This window comes from Perognathus longimembris, chromosome 23 (assembly GCF_023159225.1).
Source record: "Perognathus longimembris pacificus isolate PPM17 chromosome 23, ASM2315922v1, whole genome shotgun sequence".
Classification (NCBI taxonomy): Eukaryota; Metazoa; Chordata; class Mammalia; order Rodentia; family Heteromyidae; genus Perognathus; species Perognathus longimembris.
Window position 1 is genome coordinate 31476522 of NC_063183.1, and position 21438 is coordinate 31497959.

General features: G+C 44.4%; 1 protein-coding gene and 1 pseudogene across 8 annotated transcripts in view; one reads left to right on the forward strand and one right to left on the reverse strand.

Annotated features, from left to right (window-relative positions):
- Stard9 (StAR related lipid transfer domain containing 9) overlaps positions 1-19607 on the reverse strand; it is an 85919-nt gene extending 66312 nt beyond the window's left edge. For all 8 annotated transcript variants that reach the window (XM_048332870.1, XM_048332869.1, XM_048332868.1 and 5 more), the window contains exons 1-3: positions 19466-19607; positions 13603-13672; positions 9981-10097 (exon numbers count right to left, since the gene is read on the reverse strand). In XM_048332870.1, the coding sequence (XP_048188827.1) occupies positions 9981-10097; positions 13603-13672; positions 19466-19512 (234 nt within the window). In that variant the 5' untranslated portion in view covers positions 19513-19607. The remainder of the gene's footprint in view (positions 1-9980; positions 10098-13602; positions 13673-19465) is intronic.
- Positions 6939-7486, forward strand: LOC125340958 (annotated as a pseudogene).
- Positions 19608-21438: the final 1831 nt, after the last annotated feature.

Below are 21438 nucleotides of genomic sequence, written 5' to 3' on the forward strand. Positions count from 1 at the left end.
GTCTACAAATGCCAATCAAGTTCTGACCATGCCTATCCTGCAGAAAAACTCTGTCCACATTAGATCTTCACCACTGCAGGTAATACCAGGAATTTCTATTATACTTGGCCCTGAAAGGAGAAAATCCAAACAAGCTTTGGTACTTTAAAACAATTCTCTGGCTTCCACTGCTCATTTTTATATAGGCATCTGGCACCAGCAACAAACACTAAGTGTCAAGGATTTCCATCCTTCAGATGTTTCTGAGTCTGAAAGCTATTCTTGTAAAATTCCAAGCTTATGGAGAGGGGGAAAACAAGCTAGATGAAGCCAAAAGAATGACCTTATTCCTTCAAAATCCAGCCCGTGGAGATGCTTATGGAGCTGAGCAGCTGTGCTGCTTGGCATCAGGAACAGACTGAAACGAAACACTCTCAGCAATCTTCCTACCCCCACTCAGGCCTGCACAGTCCCATCCAATTACTGCACAAAAAGGCTTTCTCTTAGAAACTTCTCTCCCCATCTTGGTTGGAGAGAAGCAGCACAAGGCATGGAATGCAGAGAGCTCTGCAAATATTCATGAGGTGATCCTTCCACACCCACAGGCTCCCCAGCTCCCCCGCACACACTGCACTAGGGAAAGGAGCTGCACAGAAAACTCACAGAAGTCTGTGGTGCTGTAACTACAGCACACTGGGAAGGCTTCCCAAAATGACCAGAAAGATTTAAGAAGGTTAGAAGACAAGAATCTCAGTAGTAGAATGTGTGACTAGTGTGCAAGAGAAATCATGAGTTTGATCCCAAACAGCACAACAAAAAACAAAACACAACAAAAAACACAACAAAACACTTCAAGGAGGCAGAGCCCTATCGTATCCATCATTCACTCAATTATTAATTAGTCTAACTGCCATCATTTAAGATATGCAGCACAGAAAATAGAGACAGCTATGAATCAGGACACAGGACTCCAGAGCATTCCATCAAGCATCTGCAGGCTGCCCGATCACTTAGTGCTGTGCTCCGAGGCAAGCTACCAGTCTGTGAGCATGCTGTTGCCCTTCATAGGAGCTATGTCTACTGTATAAAGTGACACAATCCCCCTCTAGGAGCTCTCTAATTCCTCCTCACCTCAGTTTCCTCTTTATGTTTCCTTCTCTTCTTGCTCCTTCAAAATCCATGTTCAATTTCAGGAGCCCTTCCATCTTTTTTACTCTTTCCCAAATCCTTCATTCACAATCCAAGTTCAGGAGATATAAGAGATGGGAGGGATATGACGTGAGGGTTGTACTCTATCTCTACCTAATCCTACTTACTTTGTTTTCTTTGGAAGAGAGCAAAAAGTGATTTGTTAGTACATACACCTTGAAGCCACGTTCAGGTGGCTCACACCTGTACTCCTAGCTACTCAGAAGGCTGAGATCTGAGCAATGAGGTTCAAGTCAGCCAGGTAGACAAATGTGTGAGACTCTAATCTCCAATGAACTAGAAAATGCCAGACAATGAAGTGAGGTTCAAGTGGAAGAAGGTCAACTGTGAGAAAAAAAAAATGTAAGCAAGAGTGCAAAGCCCCAGGTTCAGGCCCCCCCCCCACACAAAAAAAAATCTAGGGTTGGGGATATGGCCTAGTGGCAACAGTGCTCACCTCGTATACATGAGGTCCTGGGTTCAATTCCCCAGCACCACATATACAGAAAATGGCCAGAAGTGGCGCTGTGGCTCAAGTGGCAGAGTGCTAGCCTTGAGCAAAAAGAATCCAGCGACAGTGCTCAGGCCCTGAGTCCAAAGCCCAGGACTGGCCAAAAAAAAAAAAATCTACTTTGAGGGATGAAGTGAGCTGTCAAGGATGAAGGTTTTAGGATGGAATTACTGGGTGGCATGAAACAGGTCCTCCTTATGTGGCCCTCTTCCAAATGATTTGATGACCCACTTACTTCCTTGAAATAGGTCACAGATATCTTTATGAGACAGAGATCACTTGTCTTTCTTTTGTAATGGACTGGAGCCATTGACAGAAATGCTGCTTCTATGGCAGCAACATCTAAGTACAGCCTGGTCTCATCAAATAACACATAGCAGGCATTCAACATTACTCCCCACCACTCCTATGGCAACAGAGCAATTTCCTCATCTTTACTTAGTACAGAGAAAGAGATAGGTCTGGTCTAAAGAACAGGATAGGCCGGGAAGGGTGGCTCATGCCTGTAATCCCAGCTACTTGGGAGGCAGAAATTAGGAGACAGGAGATTCAAGGTTCAAAGTCAGCCTGACCAAAAAATTATCAAGATCCTATCAAATAAGCTCAGCATATGCCTAGAATGACATATGCCTATAATACTAGTTGTGTAGGAGGCACAGGTAGGAAATCTGTGGTTTGATGCTAGCCCAGACAAAAATTTGCCAAGACCCAACCTCAACAAACATGCTAAGTTTAGTAGTGTATGTATACCTATAACCTTAACTACACGGGAGACGAGTAGGAAGATTTCAATTAGCCACTGACCCTCACAAAAAGCACAAGACTCATGGGAGACACCACATGGTTGGTGCTAGAAGGAGTCTGTATAGGGTGGTAGAGTGGAAGAGAATACAACTGGGCATTGTCTCGAACACCATAGGTGGTATCTCTTGTGCAGGACAGAAAGACATGCAGGAGCAGCACCACGAAGAAACTTCAAAGCAAGCCATATCCACCCTAGCCACCAGAGATGATATTGGGTGAAGAAAAGAAAGCAGTCAGAGTCCACACTATGGAAAAGTGCTTGTGGAACAGATCAGACACACATGTCCTCATCCAGAGACGTGGGGAGGATGGTGCTTACTTCCTGCAGAACAGATGTGTTGGCACCAAAATATATTACTGGAAAATCAGCGTGGCTACCTACCCTAGTTCTTGTGTCTAGAGAGAAGAAGAATTCAGGCAAGATGTAAAGAGTGTTGAAAGTGATAGGCATGATTGTTTTTTCTTCTTCTTTTTTTTTTTTTTTTTTTGTTTTTTTGGCCAGTCCTGGGCTTTGGACTCAGGGCCTGAGCACTGTCCCTGGTTTCCTTTTGCTCAAGGCTAGCACTCTGCCACTTGAGCCACAGTGCCACTTCTGGCCGTTTTCTGTATATGTGGTGCTGGGGAATCGAACCCAGGGCCTCATGTATACGAGGCAAGCTCTCTTGCCACTAGGCCATATCCCCAGCCCCCATGATTGTTTTTTTCTTCTTCTTTTTTTTTTTTGCCAGTCCTGGGCCTTGGACTCGGGGCCTGAGCACTGTCCCTGGTTTCCTTTTGCTCAAGGCTAGCACTCTGCCACTTGAGCCACAGCGCCACTTCTGGCCGTTTTCTGTATATGTGGTGCTGGGGAATTGAACCCAGGGCCTCATGTATACGAGACAAGCACTCTTGCCACTAGGCCATACCCCTAGCCCCGATAGGCATGATTGTTAGGAAGTAACAGACATGCAATAGGTTGTCTCTAGAAAGCGAATGATCCGAGAAGCTAAGATTACAGGTGTAGATTGAGTGGCTGGCTCAATATTCTAGAATTTTAAGGTTACCACATATCAAGATTCAAATTTTTCTACAAGCTACTCTTCATGTCCCAGTTACATACAATTCTCTGGAACCGAACTGAAATCCTCCTGGTGAGAATTGGCTGGTTCTTGCACTATTACCTGCAGCTCATCATGTTCTATACTTAGGAAGCAGTGTCACCTGTCTTCTGGCTCTGGGCCAACATATCTGCATTTAATAGCCACATGCCAAGTGCACATGAGGTACACTACATTTACAGCGCTTTCCTCTTGGGTCCTGCAGTCCAGGCCTTTAATCTCTTTCAGGAATGTGTGTGGCTTCCCTCTGAAGCCTCTCCAACTTCCTGACATCATGGTACTGAAGTCCAGAGTAGTGAAAATATTCACAAAGAGTCTGTAACTCCCTCCCAGTGCCCCTGGAGGGTGAGCAATGACGGAGTTTGTGTGTTGTTTGGTGTTCAGTATATTGTGAAGACCAAACAAATATAAAAACATACCAGCAAGCATAATCATCATCATAATGATTACTTTTCACTTTGAATGCAGTGTTTGCAGAGAGAAAACCTTCTCACTTAAATGATTTTTTGAAAAGGTTTTAGGTACTGTATTTTAGCCAAATAACAGATTATTTAAAAATAATGATTCCCAGGAGAATAGAAGCAATTGCTTTCCACAAAGGGCTGAGTAGCTTTTTGTTCCTGGACCTGCTTTCTCTTGACTCAGTCAGGGTTTGTTTTGAACAGTCACTTACAGCTCTTGGTGGGCAAAGCTGAGCTAATATTCCTCGTGGAAAGTTTTACAAACACAATCACCCCAAACACAATACGTTTGAGTAGAGGACTCTCACTCCAGCAGATTTCCTCACCCGCAGGAAATTAGCTCAATTTTCCAAACAGAGTATGCTGGGCCCAAAAGAAATCATACCCAGATGCAGAAAAAGAGATTTTTCAAAATCTAGTTCAACTTTTGGGAAAAAAGCATAGGCCTTATGTATCGCAACAGGGACTCCAGCCTCAACATTAAATAATTTATGACTCTAAATATTAGGCCAGCACTTTGCACCATTATTTCATTTCCTCCTCTCTGTAACTCTTTCTTGGTGGTGTTTATGACTATCACTACTAATACTAGGAAGCAGCCTGGCACCAGTGGCTCACCCTTATAATCCTAGATACTCATGATGCTGAGATCTGAGAATCACAGTTCAAAGCCAGCCCAGGCAGGAAAGTCTGTGACACTTCTATCTCCAACTAATCGACAGGAAGTGGCACTGGGTTCAAAGTGGTAGAGTGCTAACCTTGAGCAAAAAAGCTCAAGGACATGGGCCCTGAGTTCAAGCCCATTTATATGACATTCTGAGTCAGACAAAACTGTAGAACCAAGAAACAGATCAGTAACTATCAGCAATTAGGGCAGGAAAAAAAAGACTACAAAAACAACCAAGAAAGGCATGAAAGAACTGTGGGGATGATAGTCATTTAAATATCGATTGTAGTGTCAACTATATGCTAGAATGCATTTGTCAAAATTCACAGAATCATATACTGTACACATACCAAAAAAGGTAAATTGTGAGTTCAGGTGTGGTAATGCTTGTAATCCCAGCATTTGGGACAGTAAGGCAGGATAGTGAATTTGAAGCTACCCTAGGCTACACAATGAAAATACCACTACCACCCCTGTGCATTTTACTATAACTAAATTATGCTTCAGTGAGACTGACTTCCCTCATGAAATGTGATCACAAATTCTGTAGAGGGAACTGGTAGAATGCTCAAGCAGTAGAATGCCAACCTAAGAATAAGCACAGGCCCTGAGCTCAAACCCCAATAGTGCCAAAAATAACAAGAACAAAATCTTATTGAGAGAAGGACCTATCTAACATCTAAACTTTCCCCTTCCAAAGTCCTATGGTAGTATGACAGTTTGTCTTTCCTATCCTTGTCAGCCTCTGAGCCAAAGTGATTAGGGTTAAGTTTGGGCTCTGGTTTCTGTCGTAAAGAACAGGTCCTCCCTGAACTGATCATGTGGCTGTAAGTTCTGCCACCATTCCAGGCATTCTGACCCTACTTGAGTCTTTACAGGGGTTCCCTTCCATTTCTGTCTATCCTGACTCCTTTTGGTACCAGTGAGGTACTCAAACAACAAACAAACCAGAATAAACCTCAGGAGACACTTGTTTTATCTCTCTCTGGACAGGCTTCCTGTTTGGATCCCATTTAATCTTTCCACCGACTTTCAAGTCAGGCAACAGAAGATCATATTTATGAATTTCCTTCCTCTATGGCTTTTTAAGCTTCCATTAGATTATATATATATATACACACACACATATATATATAATTAAACTACATAAATGTAAAATGTGAGCCTCACACAAAACTTGTATCCAAGTTCTTTGATATTAGTTTTAGTTTTGTTCTAACAGAATATACAACTACACTCCAAGATTACTGTTATCAAACATTACATAAAATAGCCAATACCTGTTATAAGTGTTCATTATAACCACATCTGCTATGATGATCTAAAACAGCTATCAGAATACTCATACTTTCTGTGACAAGAAAGTCCACTGTCTTCAATGCCACAAATGCAGTCACAACAGTAGACTACTATAGAAGTTCACCTTCTCTTACCAAGAGTCAGTTTCTTATACTGGCTGTTAGAAGATCTCAGTAGAAGAGTTACAAGTACTAATTACCGAAGACCTTACAATTGATTGCTGGGATAAAAATCATTAACCAGACAGGTGCCAGTGGCTCATGCCTATAATCCTAGCTACTCCAGAGCCTGAAATCTGGGCAGGAAAGTCTGTGAGACTCTTGTCTCCAATTAACCAACAAGAAACCAGAAATGGAGCTGTGGCTCAAGTGGTAAAGTGCTAGCCTTGAGCACAAAAACTCAGGGACAGTGCCCAGGCCCTTCAGTTCCAGCCCCAATAATGGCATATTACATATGTATGCACATGTTATACACACATACACACACAAATAAATAATCAAGGACCATAGCTAGTCATCAGTGGCTCACATAGATAACCCTAGCTTCTCAGGAAATTATCAGCTAGAGGATCACTGTTTGAAGCCAGCTCAGGCAGAAAAGTCTATGAGACTCCATTTCCAAAATAACCACAAAAAGCTGGGTTGGAGGTGGGGCTCAAGTGGTAGAGCTGAACTAGTGTGAGGTACAAATTTAAACCCTTGTACTGGTCAAAAAAAAAAAAGACCAAGGACCACAAGACAAGCCTGAAACTTCCAGTTTTCTCACGTGCTAAAGGACAGAAGAGTTGGGTAGGGATCAGATGATGTCCACACTTCTATTTTCTGCTACTTACAACCAACGCATTTGAGAGTAGGAAGATGAGGCACTCATAAATATACCACAGAGGCTGTGGTGCCTGTGTGCTTGTTCGGTGCGGACCAGGGGCCTCTTTTGTGAAGCGGCATCTGAGGAGACTCCAGCGCTTGCGATGGCCGACGAAAAGCCCAAGGAAGGAGTCAAGACTGAGAACAACGATCATATTAATTTGAAGGTGGCGGGGCAGGATGGTTCTGTGGTGCAGTTTAAGATTAAGAGGCATACACCACTTAGTAAACTAATGAAAGCCTATTGTGAATGACAGGGTTTATCGATGAGGCAGATCAGATTTTGATTTGATGGGCAGCCAATCAATGAAACAGACACACCTGCACAGTTGGAAATGGAGTAGGAAAATACAATTGATGTGTTCCAGCAGCAGACAGGAGGTATCTACTAAGAAAGGGAACCTGCTACTTTGCTCCAGAACTTTGTTCTTATAGACTAAGAATACATTCTTAATTAGAAAACTGCAATTTGGTTCCACCACACCCTGACTACTACAGCATAGTTTTCTCTATTCTTTCATTTTCCCCTTCCCCATTCCTTTATTGTACATAAAGTAACTGGTGTATGTGCACAAGCATATTTCTTTTCTTTTTTCTTTTTCTTTTACTTTTTTTTTTTTTTAAAAAAAAAAACCTAAATGGCCAATGGTATATTTTGATTGACATCAAATGGAGATGGGATGGGGAAAAATACTGGTTCTGTGAAAATATCCCCTTTCTCCATTAGTGGCATGCTCATTCAGCTTTTATCTTTATATTTCAGTAAGTTATTTTGCTCTCACTGTTTTAACAAAAAAAGAAAAAAACAACAAAAATCCTTGCATACCTTGTTTGATTGGAGAATTTTAATGTTTTCATTTATCATTGTAAAACCAAGGACAATTTTATAACTTTTTTGTACGTAGCTGTTACATGTAGGGCAATCTGTCTTTAAGTAGGGATAAATTACTCTTAAAAAAAAAAAAAGAAGAATCCTAGGGGCTGGGAATATGGCCTAGTGGCAAGAGTGCTTGCCTCCTACACATGAAGCTCTCAGTTCGATTCCCCAGCACCACATACATGGAAAACGGCCAGAAGGGGCGCTGTGGCTCAGGTGGCAGAGTGCTAGCCTTGAGCGGGAAGAAGCCAGGGATGGTGCTCAGGCCCTGAGTCCAAGACCCAGGACTGGCCAAAAAAAAAAAAAAAAAGAATCCTAGATAGTTTTCCCTTCAAGTCAAGCGTCTTGTTGTTTAAATAAACTTCTTGTTTTAAAAAAATATATACCACAGAGACAACAAATCCCACAGGAGTATATGTCTTGTTTCCATATGTTCCCCACAGAAAGAAAGACATTATACCTTGAAAATTTAGAACTACTCAATTATTACTAGCAGGCTGCATGGACAAATATCAGTACTATGTTCAGAAAAATTCACACTTGATTTTTTTTTTTTTTTTTGCCAATTGTGGGGCCTGGGCACTGCCTGAGCTTCTTTTGCTCAAGGCTAGCACTCTACCACTTGAGCCACAGCACCACTTCTGGCTTTTTCTTTTTTTTTATTCTTTTTTTTTTTTTTGGCCAGTCCTGGGGCTTGGACTCAGGGCCTGAGCACTGTCCCTGTCTTCTTTTTGCTCAAGGCTAGCACTCTGCCACTTGAGCCACAGCGCCACTTCTGGCCTTTCTGTATATGTGGTGCTGGGGAATCGAACCCAGGGCCTCATGTATATGAAGCAGGCACTCTTGCCACTAGGCCATATCCTCAGCCCCACTTCTGGCTTTTTCTATATATGTGGTGCATATGTGGTGCTGAGGAATCGAACCCAGGGCTTCATGCATGCTAAGCAAGCACTCTATCACTAAGCCACCTTCCCAGCTCCTTGATTTTTTTTTTTTAAGTTTCACAAAGGATTAAAACACCTGGAAGAAAACAAACCTTGTCTTCCATTTATAGGCAATGGTTTCCAGCTGTACCTCAAAATATTTCCATTTCCAACAGTATTTCCTAAGGGTGTATTCCTACAGCATTCTTTCATGTGTAAGTATAATGATACTGAACCATGAAAGGCAAAAAAAATGGGGATGTGTTTTTGTTTGTTTGGGGACAGTCTTGCTAAGCTGCTCAGGGTGACTTTGAACTTACAATTCTCCTGCCCTAGCCTCTAGAGTAGCTGGGATTTCAGGTATGTACCACCATGCTCAGCTTATAATTTTTCACTCTAACTTTAGGGATGAGGGCCATCATGTGATCGCAGAACAGTCTGAAGCAAGGCTTGTTGGCCACCACAGGGATTAAAAGTGTGGCCTTCACAGTGTTCACACCAAGACAATGCTGCTGCTTCCCAGAAACAAAGATGTCCCACAGACCCACTGACTAGACTTCCAGCTGTCTTGGAAATATAAGACCTAAGAAGTATAAAATACAGGAAAGGTAACCAACAAAGCCCTGGCTGGTCCACTCAATCGTCAGCACATTAACAGACGTGGCCTGCAGCATACCTTGTAGATGAGCTGCCTAGCTGTCTAGCACAAGAACAAGCACAAAGGTCAAAGAAAATACCAGCTTTTAGGATTCCTGGGCCCTTCTGCTTCCCACAGTTCAAGATCAAGATATTTGAAATGAGTTATTACAGAATCAGAGCTAACTCAAACCCACCCGAATCAGGCTGAGGCTCAAGCCTAAATGGACACCAGCCAAGTGCCATGCCCTGACCAAGCAGTCTTTTTCTACCTCCTTCACAGTTTCTGGAATGGATGTTTCTCCTTAACATTTCTAAGATTAAAACATCATTAGTTTCTGACCAAAATGCCATAAGAAATAGCCAAGGCTGAGAATTCATATTAATTTTCCAATAACCATTTACTTATGAAGGCGTAAGGAAATACACAATGGGATCAGTGCATTTGAAATAATTTTCTTTTGTTAATCTTGCCATAGAAACATTACATGAAAAGGCCAATAGTTTTCTGATGTATTGGGCTTTTTTTTTCTTTCCGAAAATCCATCAGGCTTGTATTGAAATTTGCTTAAAGCTTAAAATACCAATGAGAGTACATCCAATCTTTGCCACTTTACCTTGCAAATGATCTATAAAACACTGAGGTGAGTGGGGAAAAGTGAGGAATGACATTACCACTTCCTGAGATGCATACTGAGGGTCCTCCGGGTTGACTGACCAGTAGCAGTAGTCAAAGCCGAATGCCACAACCTTCTCCCTGGAATCTCCAAAGCCATCTGGCCGACTGTCCACCTAAAATTAAAAAATGGAATCAGTGCCTTCTTGGTCATAATATTACATGCTACCCAGTGTCACTTAATTGTTCTCTACCATACCTAGAAAGAACTGGAAATGTTTATCATATCTATCTGCAAAAAAATAATAATCTTTATCTCTATTTCATTTAATACAAATAAAGCCCAAAGAATATGTTTATTATTCTGTCACATATCTGTGTCTACATAGGCACCAGCCATGAGATGTAGGACATCTCAAGAGAGAAAGCCGCTCCCTGTCTGAGCATCTTCTACATCATTATCATTTCCCCACTAAGTAGTTCTACAGAGGATACTGGAACTGCACATGTACTTCAGTCCTGGCCCCACAGACTTCATCAATCTGGAACCTTCACTGAGGGGTACCAATCACGAGTGAATTTAGAAACCATGTGGAGGGAAGAGCCAAGAACAATCTAACTGCCCAAGATAGATGAGGGCAGAGCAATTATTCAAAACTTTTATACTATAGATAAGAAAAGTAACACTTGGTACAAGCTGTCAAAAACTACAGAAGAGGGCTGGGGATATAGCCTAGTGGCAAGAGTGCCTGCCTCGGATACACGAGGCCCTAGGTTCGATTCCCCAGCACCACATATACAGAAAACGGCCGGAAGCGGCGCTGTGGCTCAAGAGGCAGAGTGCTAGCCTTGAGCGGGAAGAAGCCAGGGACAGTGCTCAGGCCCTGAGTCCAAGGCCCAGGACTGGCCAAAAAAAAAAAAAAAAAAAACTACAGAAGACAAATGCAGCAATGGTACTCACTGGACACTATGGTGAAAATGAACTATACAACTTGTGAATAGGGATGGGAGGGAAAAACTGAGAGCATGTGAGGAGAAGGATGACACTGTCCAAAAAGAAATGTACTCTTTACCTGACAGGTAGTTCACACCTGTAATCCTAGCTACTCAGGAGGCTGAGGTCTGAGAATCCTGGTTCAGGGCTAGGAATATGGCCTAGTGGTACAGTGCTTGCCTTGTATACATGAGAATCATGGTTCAAAACCTGTCTTGGCAGGAAAGCCTGGAGTCTCTTATCTCCAATTAACTACCAAAAAGCCAAAAGTGGAGCTGTGGCTCAAAGGGTAGAATACTAGCCTCAACCAAAAAAGCTCAGTGACAGCAACTAGGCTCTGAGTTAAAGCCCAAAACCAGCACAAGAAAAAAAAAATTTCCAAAAGAATGAGGCTATCAGAATGAGTAAGAGATGGTTGCTAGATAGCTTAGTATTAAGAAAGTAGCTTGGAAAGTATGTAGGGGACATATTAAAATATATTCTTAGCCAACATTTAATCTTAAGAACCAAAAATATGAGATTTCTGAACAAAGTGATTAGTTAACAAAGATAAGAAAGAGATGGTAGGAAACAAAAAGTCCTTTGTTTCCCTGACCCTTCCAGCTGAGAAAGTGTTTGGCAGGTCTTATTCTCTATTAGCAAAGAGCTGTTGATGAGTAAAAACAGATCATCTCACTGAGTAGCATGGGAGTAGACATGATTCTGAGGCCAGGGGTCCATATACTCTCATTCTTGGCAGTCAGCATCCTAAGCTCTCAGGAATGCTGGCTTCCTTCCCCCTACAAGCTGACTATAGCAGTGGTCACATGGTCAATTTACCCTGTCTATCTCCATTTCTCCAGGTCCACAAAGAAAGAACTCTTCCATCTTCTGCTAGTTTGATTAATGGATGAATAGGATGGAGGAAATGGGATCTAGGAGGGGTAAGGAAGGAGGTTCCTTGCTTCGTCCAATTGTAACACAACATTCAGTCAGATTAGTAAAAGAACATTTTTAACAAAACTGAAGCTAGTGACTGACAACGTCCTTTTGAGATCTGAAGACTGATACTTGGGCCTCACTATGGTCAAAATAAATCCTGCATTAGGGTGCAGTGGCTTCTCTCAACCTAGCTATTGCAGGAGACCAAGATCAGGAGGATCAAGGTCTCAGAAGACTGAGATTGGGAGGATCAAGGTTTGAGGTTAGCCTAGACAAAAAGATTGTGAGAGCCTCATCTCAACCAATAAAAAGTTGGGTGCAGTGGTTCACACCCATCATCCCAGCTACATAAAAAGTGTAAACAAAAGAATCACAGTATAGGCTGTCTAGGGCAAAAAATGAGACCCTATTTGAAAAACAAAAGCTAAAAGACTGATTAGCAGCTCAGAGCATTTGCTTATATAAGTGGAAAGCCCCAAGTTCAAATTCCAGCACCACTAAAAAGTAAAATAAAAATAAATCCTGGAGCTGAGAGGTAGAGTTCTTGCCTACCATGAATGAAGCCCTGGGTTTGATGCCTCAGTACCACACAAACAGAAAAAGCCAGAGTGGTGCTGTGGTTCAAGTAGTAAGGTGCTAGCCTTGAGCAAAAGAAGCTCAGAGACAGTGCTCTGACCCTGAGTTCAAGCCCCAGGATGGGTCAATAAATAAATAAATAAATAAATAAACAAACCCTGTCAGGCACTGATGGTTCATGCTTATAATCTTGGCTACTCAGGAAGCTGAAATCTGAGAATTGAAGTTTGAAGCCATGAGACTTTTTTTTTTTTTTGGCCAGTCCTGGGCCTTGAACTCAGGGCCTGAGCACTGCCCCTGGCTTCTTTCTGTTCAAGGCTAGCACTCTGCCACTTGAGCCTCAGTGCCACTCCTGGCCGTTTTTTTCTACATATGTGGTGCTGAGGAATCGAACCCAGGGCTTCATGTAGAGGAGGCAAGCACTCTTGCCACTAGGCCATATTCCCAGCCCCGAGACTCTTTATCTACAATAAACTACTCAGAAAAATCTGGAAGTGGTGTTGTGGTTCAAGCAGTAGAGTGCTAGCTTTGAGTACAAAAAAGCTCAAGGATAGTGCCCAGACACCAAGTTCAAGCCCCAGGACCAGGAAAAAGAAAAAAAGTGTAGTATCAGTTGAGAGGCTTCGAACAAAGTATAATGATTGTCAGGTAAATAGACATACAATACAGCTCACCTCCTAGATCACTGGCAAGATTTAAACTAATCATGGTCCTCCATGTTTATTTTCAAAGCAGCTACCAATTAGTTTCCAAAACAGCTGCATCCTATTTGACAGATTGTGTGCTGTTATAGCCACACACTACTTCTTTTCGGTTGTCTGGGTGTTGCTTTAAAAAAATAATTTACAATATGTTTAGTCCAAGTTTTCCCCACAATCCCTTTCTTGTTTGTTTTTGGCTGGTCCGGGGCTTGAACTCAGGCCTAGGCTCTATCCCTGAGCCTCTCTGTGCTCAATGCTAGTGCACTACCACTTGAGCCACAGTGCTGCTTCTGGCCTTTTCTGTTTATGTGGTACTGAGGAATGGAATCCAGGGCTTCATGCATGCTAGGCAAGCACTCTACCACTAAGCCACATTCCAAGTCCCTCCCTACAATGCCTTGCTATGTCTACCCCTACCCGATATTAAACACATTCACATGCACACCTTCATCCTAGTGGGAAGCAAATGGAAAGCAATGCCAGGCTTACCTTTAAATTCCTAATTTTTGCCACTTTGTCATCAACTTCCACGATAATTCTTGCCCCTTCTTTGGTCTCTCTAGAAACAAGACAATAATACATTCTTTTCAAAAATTCATAAAGAGAAGCTAAGACTAGCACTGGGGGGCTGGGGGAGGGAAGCAGGCAAAACTTTCCCTACTGCTGTCCCTGAAGTGGAATGTGTCCCTCCATAACAGCTGTAAACATTCATCAAGAACTCCCCTTAGCCAAGTACCAGTGGCTCATGTATGTAATCCTAGCTACTCAGAAGGTTGAAATCTGAGGATCACAGTTCGAAGCTAGGCCAAGTAGGAAAATCCATGAGACTCTTATTTCCAATAAACTAAGTGGCACTGTGGCTCAAGTGATAGCACTAGCTTTGAGCACAGAGAGGCTCAGGGACAGAGTCTAGGACCTGAGTTCAAGCTTAACTTGTTTGTTGTTTGCTCTACCCCATGTGTCAACCCTACATCTGTGCTATGTTTTTACCTTTATAAACCCCAGCTCAGGACTGTTAGGGGTCACAGTTTCAGTTCCCGATTCTGTGCTATGTCCCTGGCCAGTCAGTTCAATTTTTACTTCCCCAATAAATCCATCTTTGCTTGAAACAATCCCTGTGTGGTAGATCCCCGGACCCCAAGAAAGAACTCCCCTTAGCTGACACATCCCTAGGTTCTCAGGTTCTGGAGCCACTAACAATCACCCTCTTATTGATCATCGTGTATGTTGGAGGCACCAAATTAATTGTTGTACATTATCCCATCTGTCCTTCTCCAGTCCACATAGAGCTTCCTAACATTTCTTCATTTTTACAGATGCTGCACTGAAATCTAAAAGAGATTATAAAACTTGTGCAAAGTTTTAGGATCACAGGATCAAAGAAGCTCTGTTTGACCACAAAGCCCAGGCTCTTAACTGTACCTTAGGCTTGGAAACCTAGAGAGTTTCCTTGGTCCAGCACAAAATATAACTCAACCTCTTGGTTTTTTTGTTTGTTTGTTTTTGTTTTGGCCAGTCCTGGGCTTTGAACTCAGGGCCTGAGCACTGTCCCTGGCTTCTCTTTGCTCAAGGCTAGCACTCTGCCACTTGAGCCACAGCGCCACTTCTGGCCATTTTCTGTATATGTGGTGCTGAGGAAGCGAACCCAGGGCTTCATGTGTCTGAGGCAAGCCCTCAACCTCTTGTTTTATCTGCAATTTCAAGTGCAAGCATTGGTGGTAGAGTCCTTTCTGTGCAGACACTGAGAACATACTACTCAAATTCTTCCTTTATATTTTTGTAAGTGTGAGTGTAACACTGTTAGCAACTAACCAATCCCTACACTCCAGGTGACCTAGAGAACTGAGATCATGTTTTGTTTTTTGTAACATTCAAAACTTCAGCTAGAGTCACAGGGCCAAATTCCATTATTCTTTCACACAATGGAAGTTATCATTTAAATTGCTCCCAACTTGAGTCCTGAAGATCGTCCTATTGTTATCTTTTCTCAGGCATCCCATAGTTGGGAAGTGATGGAGGGTTAGGACATGGTGACACTAGATGTTTAGATTTTTTATTCCTTTTTCAAAGCTATCAGTGAAGGAGACAAAGTGCTAGATTAAAAACACCCCTCTTACATTAATAGCATTTTCGTTACTTAAATATCCTTTAAAAAATCACTTTCAGATCTTAATGTACTTTCTTGCTCACTTAATATTACACAGTGCTTAGGGAAGTGGAGGGTTGATCTGTTTGTTGCAGTAAAGTGTTCTGCCAGTGTGTCCCACTCCCAATCTAGTGAGGTACTCTTAATCTCCCAGGATCGCTAGCCCATCAAAAGCAAAAACTGTTTTCCCAGCTCAGCTCTCCTAAAGAAATATTGGTGTTGATATTTTCACACTATGGGGGGGGGGGGGGGCGCTTGAACTCAATGATTCAAGCTTTTGTGCTCACAGCTGGTGCATTATTACTGGAGCCAACCAGCAGTCCAGCTTTTTGCTGGTCAAATGGAGATGGAATATCAAGAGATTTTCTGCATGGACTGGGTTTGAAACTCAGTCCTCTAAGTCTCAGCTTCCTGAATAGCTAGAATTACAGGTATTAACCACTGGTTCTTATTCTGTAGAATTTTTTTTTAAATTTTATTGACAAGGTGCTGTGCAAAGGGGGCACAGTTACATAATAAGGCAGTGGTATTTTGTAGAATTTTAATAAGAACCAGATAACTAAGTACAAAGGCCAGAGAAAAGAAAAGTCACCAAAAATCATATGGCAAACACTTCATTAGACATTTAAAATGAGTCAGGTTCAGTTCTAAATATCCATAACATATTCTTTTATTTATTCTTCAAACATTAAAATGGTTGTCCTTATTTTACAAGATGAAAAAAATACAGATCAAAAAAGCTATGTTGTGGGCCAGGCACCAGTGGCTCACGCCTATAGAATTCTAGCTACTCAAGAGGCTGAGATCTGAGGATCGCAGTTCAAAGCCAGCCCAGGCAGGAAAGTCCATGAGACTCTTATCTACAATTAATCACCAGAACACCAGAAGTGGCACTGTGGCTCAAGTGGTAAGGTGCTAGCCTTGAGCTGAAAAGCTCAGGGATAATGCCAGGCCTAGAGTTCAAGCCCCATGACCAACCAAAACTATGTTGTTTTTTTGTTTTGTTTTTTTTTTGGCCAGTCCTGGGCCTTGGACTCAGGGCCTGAGCACTGTCCCTGGCTTCATTTTTGCTCAAGGCTAGCACTCTGCCACTTGAGCCACAGCACCACTTCTGGCTGTTTTCTGTATATGTGGTGCTGGGGAATCGAACCCAGGGCCTCATGTATACGAGGCGAGGTCTCTCGCCACTAGGCCATATCCCCAGCCCCCCCAAAACTATGTTGTATGAAAAAGTAACTTTTTTTTTTTTTTTTGCCAGTCCTGGGGCTTGCACTTAGGGCCTGAGCACTGTCCCTAGCTTCTTTTTGCTCAAGGTTAGCAATCTACCAATTGAGCCACAGCACCACTTCTGGCCATTTTCTATATCTGTGGTTCTGGGGAATCGAACCCAGGGCTTCATGTATGTGAGGCAAGCACTCTTCCACTAGGCCATATTCTCAGCCCAAAAAGTAACTTTTGATGGTACAGTAGGGATTGTTCCATAACTTACAGAATTGGAAGAATAGATATGTTCTCTCAATGGTGAATGATTATGGTTAGACCAGGGACAACATTTCCTAATGATATAAAGAAGTTCTGCTTATGGGAAAAATAACTATGAGGCAGAGAGACATCAAAGCCATTTTCTTTTTTTTTTTTTTGCCAGTCCTGGGCCTTGGACTCAGGGCCTGAGCACTGTCCCTGGCTTCTTCCCGCTCAAGGCTAGCACTCTGCCACTTGAGCCACAGCGCCGCTTCTGGCCGTTTTCTGTATATGTGGTGCTGGGGAATCGAACCTAGGGCCTCGTGTATCCGAGGCAGGCACTCTTGCCACTAGGCTATATCCCCAGCCCACCATTTTCTATTTTATTCAGGGTCAGTTTGAGTCTTGCTGAGCAAAGGAGCACTTTTGAGAAAGAGGATAACTTTTCCATAATCTCAGGAAAGAGAAATGTGCACTCCAATCAAACCTTGGCTCTACTTGCATTTAGAATTTAAGCAAGACCATTTTCTCATCTGGAAGAAAACAAAACAAAACAAATGTTTCTAAGGCTTCTTCCAAATCTGTTCCCAAACGTCATCATATCCAATGACTTTGTTAACTGAATCTACACCAATGACTTATTTGAAGGCTGGAATAATCAGCATATTCCTGGGCACACAGAAGAGACTCAGTGATGACAATGCAAGTTAACACAGCCTAGGGTAAAGCTACCATCTCCATGGGATTCTGTAGGAAGAGGGGAGTATTCTGAACTCCCTAGCTGGAGTTTTTCCCATATACGTCCCAGAATCTTTAGCTTGCCAAAATCTGCCCAGTCCTGGAGATTCACCATCTTGTCATTCTACCACTTGTTCTCAAGGCTCTTCACTGGTCACTGGGCACCAGTCACCATGCCTGTAATCCAGCTACTAAGGAGGCTGAGACCTGAGGACTGGCAGTTAGAAGTCAACCGAAGCAGGAAAGTCCACCTGAAACTGTTATCTCCAGTTACCTTCACACACACAAAAAGCCTAAGTGGAGCCTGACTCTGTGGTAGAGCCTTAGCCTTGAGCAACAAAGCCCCAGTACTTGCTCTCACATGTACATCACCCCCAAAGTTAAGTTTTTTGTCTTTCATTTTTGTTTCTTTGTGCTTCCTTTCATTTTATTTCTTTTATTTTTATGACTACAAATAATTGTGCAATTTCAACATCATTTTCTTAATTTAATCCTATGCTGTTTTAAATTCCTAATTCCTAAAGAACTAAGAGTGGTCAATATTATTGTGAGAACCCTAAAAGAACAGTTTTGGGGAAATGGGACACCTCCAGGATAGCAGCTGCTTCTAGGAATCCCAGACAGACCCCAGGCCTGAGCCACAAAATTCAATTACACCCAAGCCAGTTACCAACCAAAACATTTGTTCAAGTATATGCTGCTTTCCTTCCTTCTTTTGCTTTTTTTTCCTATTTTCCATTCTCTTTCTCTTGCCTCCCCTTCCCTCCAATCTCACTGCTGTCCTCTTTTCAAAAACCAGTCACCTGGGGCTGGGGATATGGCCTAGTGGCAAGAGTGCCTGCCTCATATACATGAGGCCCTGGGTTGATTCCCCAGCACCACATATACAGAAAATGACCAGAAGTGGCGCTGTGGCTCAAGTGGCAGAGTGCTAGCCTTGAGCAAAAAAAGCAGCCAGGGACAGTGCTCAGGCCCTGAGTCCAAGCCCCAGCACTGGCCAAAAAAACAAACAAACAAAAAAACAAACACACACAAAAACAGTCACCTGTGTGAGGACAAATAATCTCCACCAGTATCAAATTTTGCTAATTGAGGCAATACCTTTCTTGACTTCTCTGTCCAATTATCAGAATATCCCATGCTGTGGTTTTTTTTTTTTGTGGTTTTTTTTTGGGGGGGGTGGGGGAGGAATCCTTAATAACTCAACTACAAAGCGTCCTGGTCCCAAATCACGCTGCTCGCTTTAGTACCTAACAGTCACCTCCCTTTAAACCAACTTCTATGTGTTCCTTAACAACCCAAATCCTCTTCCTGTGTTCTTTCCTCCACAAAGGACTCTGTGAACTTTCTCCACCTGTCAGCCAACTCGGAAAGTTCTTTAGGAAACAGTGCAAACACCAGCCCTTCTGCAAAGCCTTCCCGGTGAATGGGAGAGAGGGGGAGAGGGGGAAGGAGGAGAGAACAGGTGCCAGGATGCCTCAAGGGCTGAGGGGTGCGGGGTCGCGGTCTCCTAGGAGGAACTGAGGATGGGGAGGGAAGGCCTACTTCCCCCCCGTTTCATGGTTCCCTTCAGAGCCGGCTGAAGCCGTCAATTCCCCCCTCTCTCGCCTGCGCAAGCCCGCCTTCCCGCACATCTTCGCAGAGGACGCACCTCCGTGCGTGCTCCAACACATGGCTCAGTCCTCGCGGCTAGTTCAGAGGAGGGCCGGGAGAGAGGGGACTGCCCACGCCTCCCCACTGCCTCCGAGCCGCGGGCCCCACGCCACAGAGGCGCACCCAGCGGGCGGCCCGCTGACCTCGACGGCACGACGCGGCGAGGCCACAGCTCGACGGCCGGCCCCGCCCCGCCCCGCCCGTCGCGGTTTCCGGACCCCGAGTCCCCCGTCCGTTTTGTCTCGACTTTGCTCGACTTCGCTGCGCGCCGTGAGGGGGGGGACGCCGAGGCCGCGCTCGGCCCGCCGCGCGCTCGACGCCTCCAGCGCCCCCCTCCCTCCCGCCCCCTCTCACCTCTTGCTGAGAGGACGGACCCTCACGGCCACCCGCACGTTCGCCATCCCTCAGCCACAAGCCGAGACGCGCGGGGTCCAACGGAGGCATCCCCGGCTCCGAGTCCGACGCCCAGCCACATCCCCGCCCGGCCGCCCCGGCCCGCCTCCCGCGCCTCCCGGGGCGGCCCCGCCGAGCGCGAGCCGCTGCCCGAGGGGGGCGGGGCCTGTCCGAGCCTGGACCAATCCTGAACACCGTAGGCGGGAGGACGCGTCGCTTTCCCGCCCCGTCCCGCCCCCACGCGCCTCCTGAAGGAAATTCCCGCCCAAGACTCGGCCCAAAACTCGAGAAGGGCGGCACCTACCGGAGCTGCGACCAATCCCAAGCCGCGTGGGTGGAAGCTTGGCCCGCCCCCAGCTCGCTCCGCCCCTACGCTCCTTCCAGGAGACCCGGCTCCCGCAGCTGGCGCGAGCCCGGGGGGGGGCCACGGCGCACCCGCCCATCCTGAGCGGGTGGGCGGACCCCAGGCCACCGCGCGGCCTTGGTGCTTCGCTGGGCCCGCACACTTTCCTGCTCCCAAACTCGGTCTTCATGCGAAGTTCTGGCCGAGTTGGCCTGTCAGTGCTGTACTTAAAATCCAGGGGAGTCGGGGCTCACGCCTGTAACCCTAGATACTCAGGAGGCTGAGATCTGAGGATAGCAGTTCCAAGCCAGGCTGGGCAGAAAGGTCTGATGGCAGAAAACCTGATTTTGCAGTTTCAAGCCTGGAGCTCCCGAGTGTGGAGGGATTTGGAGTGTGTCCACACACACTCCAGTAATGTGTAAGAGTGTGTTTAAACACTCCTCAGTAATGGAATCTCTCAAGTGACTTGGAAGGTCCTAGCCACCCTGGCAGTGTTTTTACTGCAGTATCAAGCCCTGCTCTAAGGCTCTGAGGAAACAAATGGTAACCAAGTCTCTGCCTCCATGGAAATTGGGAGTCTGTGGAGAAGGGAGAGGAGACATACCTAAATATGTTAACATTGCCAAGCAGTGCTATGGGTAATAGGGGGGAAAAATCAGAGAAAGGTTACATAGTAACAATCTCCATGTATATGGGGAAAGTTGAAATTCAGACATTCCTCACTGATAGGATGACATGTGAAGTGATGTTAAGAAAGTGAAATCATGAAGGTACTTAGTTAACTTACATTTCCTAAGTGAGCTCCTATTAAAACAGGCACTGCTCTAAACCCCGGTAGAAATGAGACAAAACCTCATGAAGCTGGGTGAGAGAAACTAATGATAAGTTTAAAAAAGGGGGGCTATGGCTTAGTGGTAGAGTACTTGCCTAGCATGCATGAAGCCCTGGGTTCGATTCCTCAGTACAACATGAACAGAAAAAGCTGAAGTGGCATGTGGCTCAAGTGGTGGAGCACTAGCCCTGAGCACAGAGAGGCTTGGGGACAGTGCCCAGGCCAAGTTCAAGCCCCAGGACTGGCAAAAATAAATAACTTCAAATGTCTACCAGATTAGGTAAGGAGAAAAAAGTGGAAGAGGGAATAGGAAATAAGCAGGAGAGGGTTATGAAATTTTCAGTATGATCAGGAGAAGCCTCAGTGAGAATCTGAATGAGGCAGAAAAAATATTCAGGATTCAAAGAATTACCATACAACTTGGTATAGTAGTCAACCATAATTTCAGCACTTAGGAGGCAAGAGGATCAAGACTTCAAGGCCAGTATGAGTTATCTAGCAGACCTTATCTTGAAGAGGGGAATGAAGAGTTAAAGTAAACGCCATTTTCAGGAAGCCCCCATTTTGTTGTCTGTTTAAACGATGAGCAAACCCAGGGCAAGCTTATTAGGGCCCAGCTGGTCAAGAACTCTAACCGCCCCCAGAATGCCTCGAGCCCTGAGCCAATCAGATTTGTACCTGTATCCTAATCTTGCTTGCTTGAACACCTGATTGCTGTAACTTTGTTTTTTGTCTTGCCTGAACACCTGATTGCTGTAA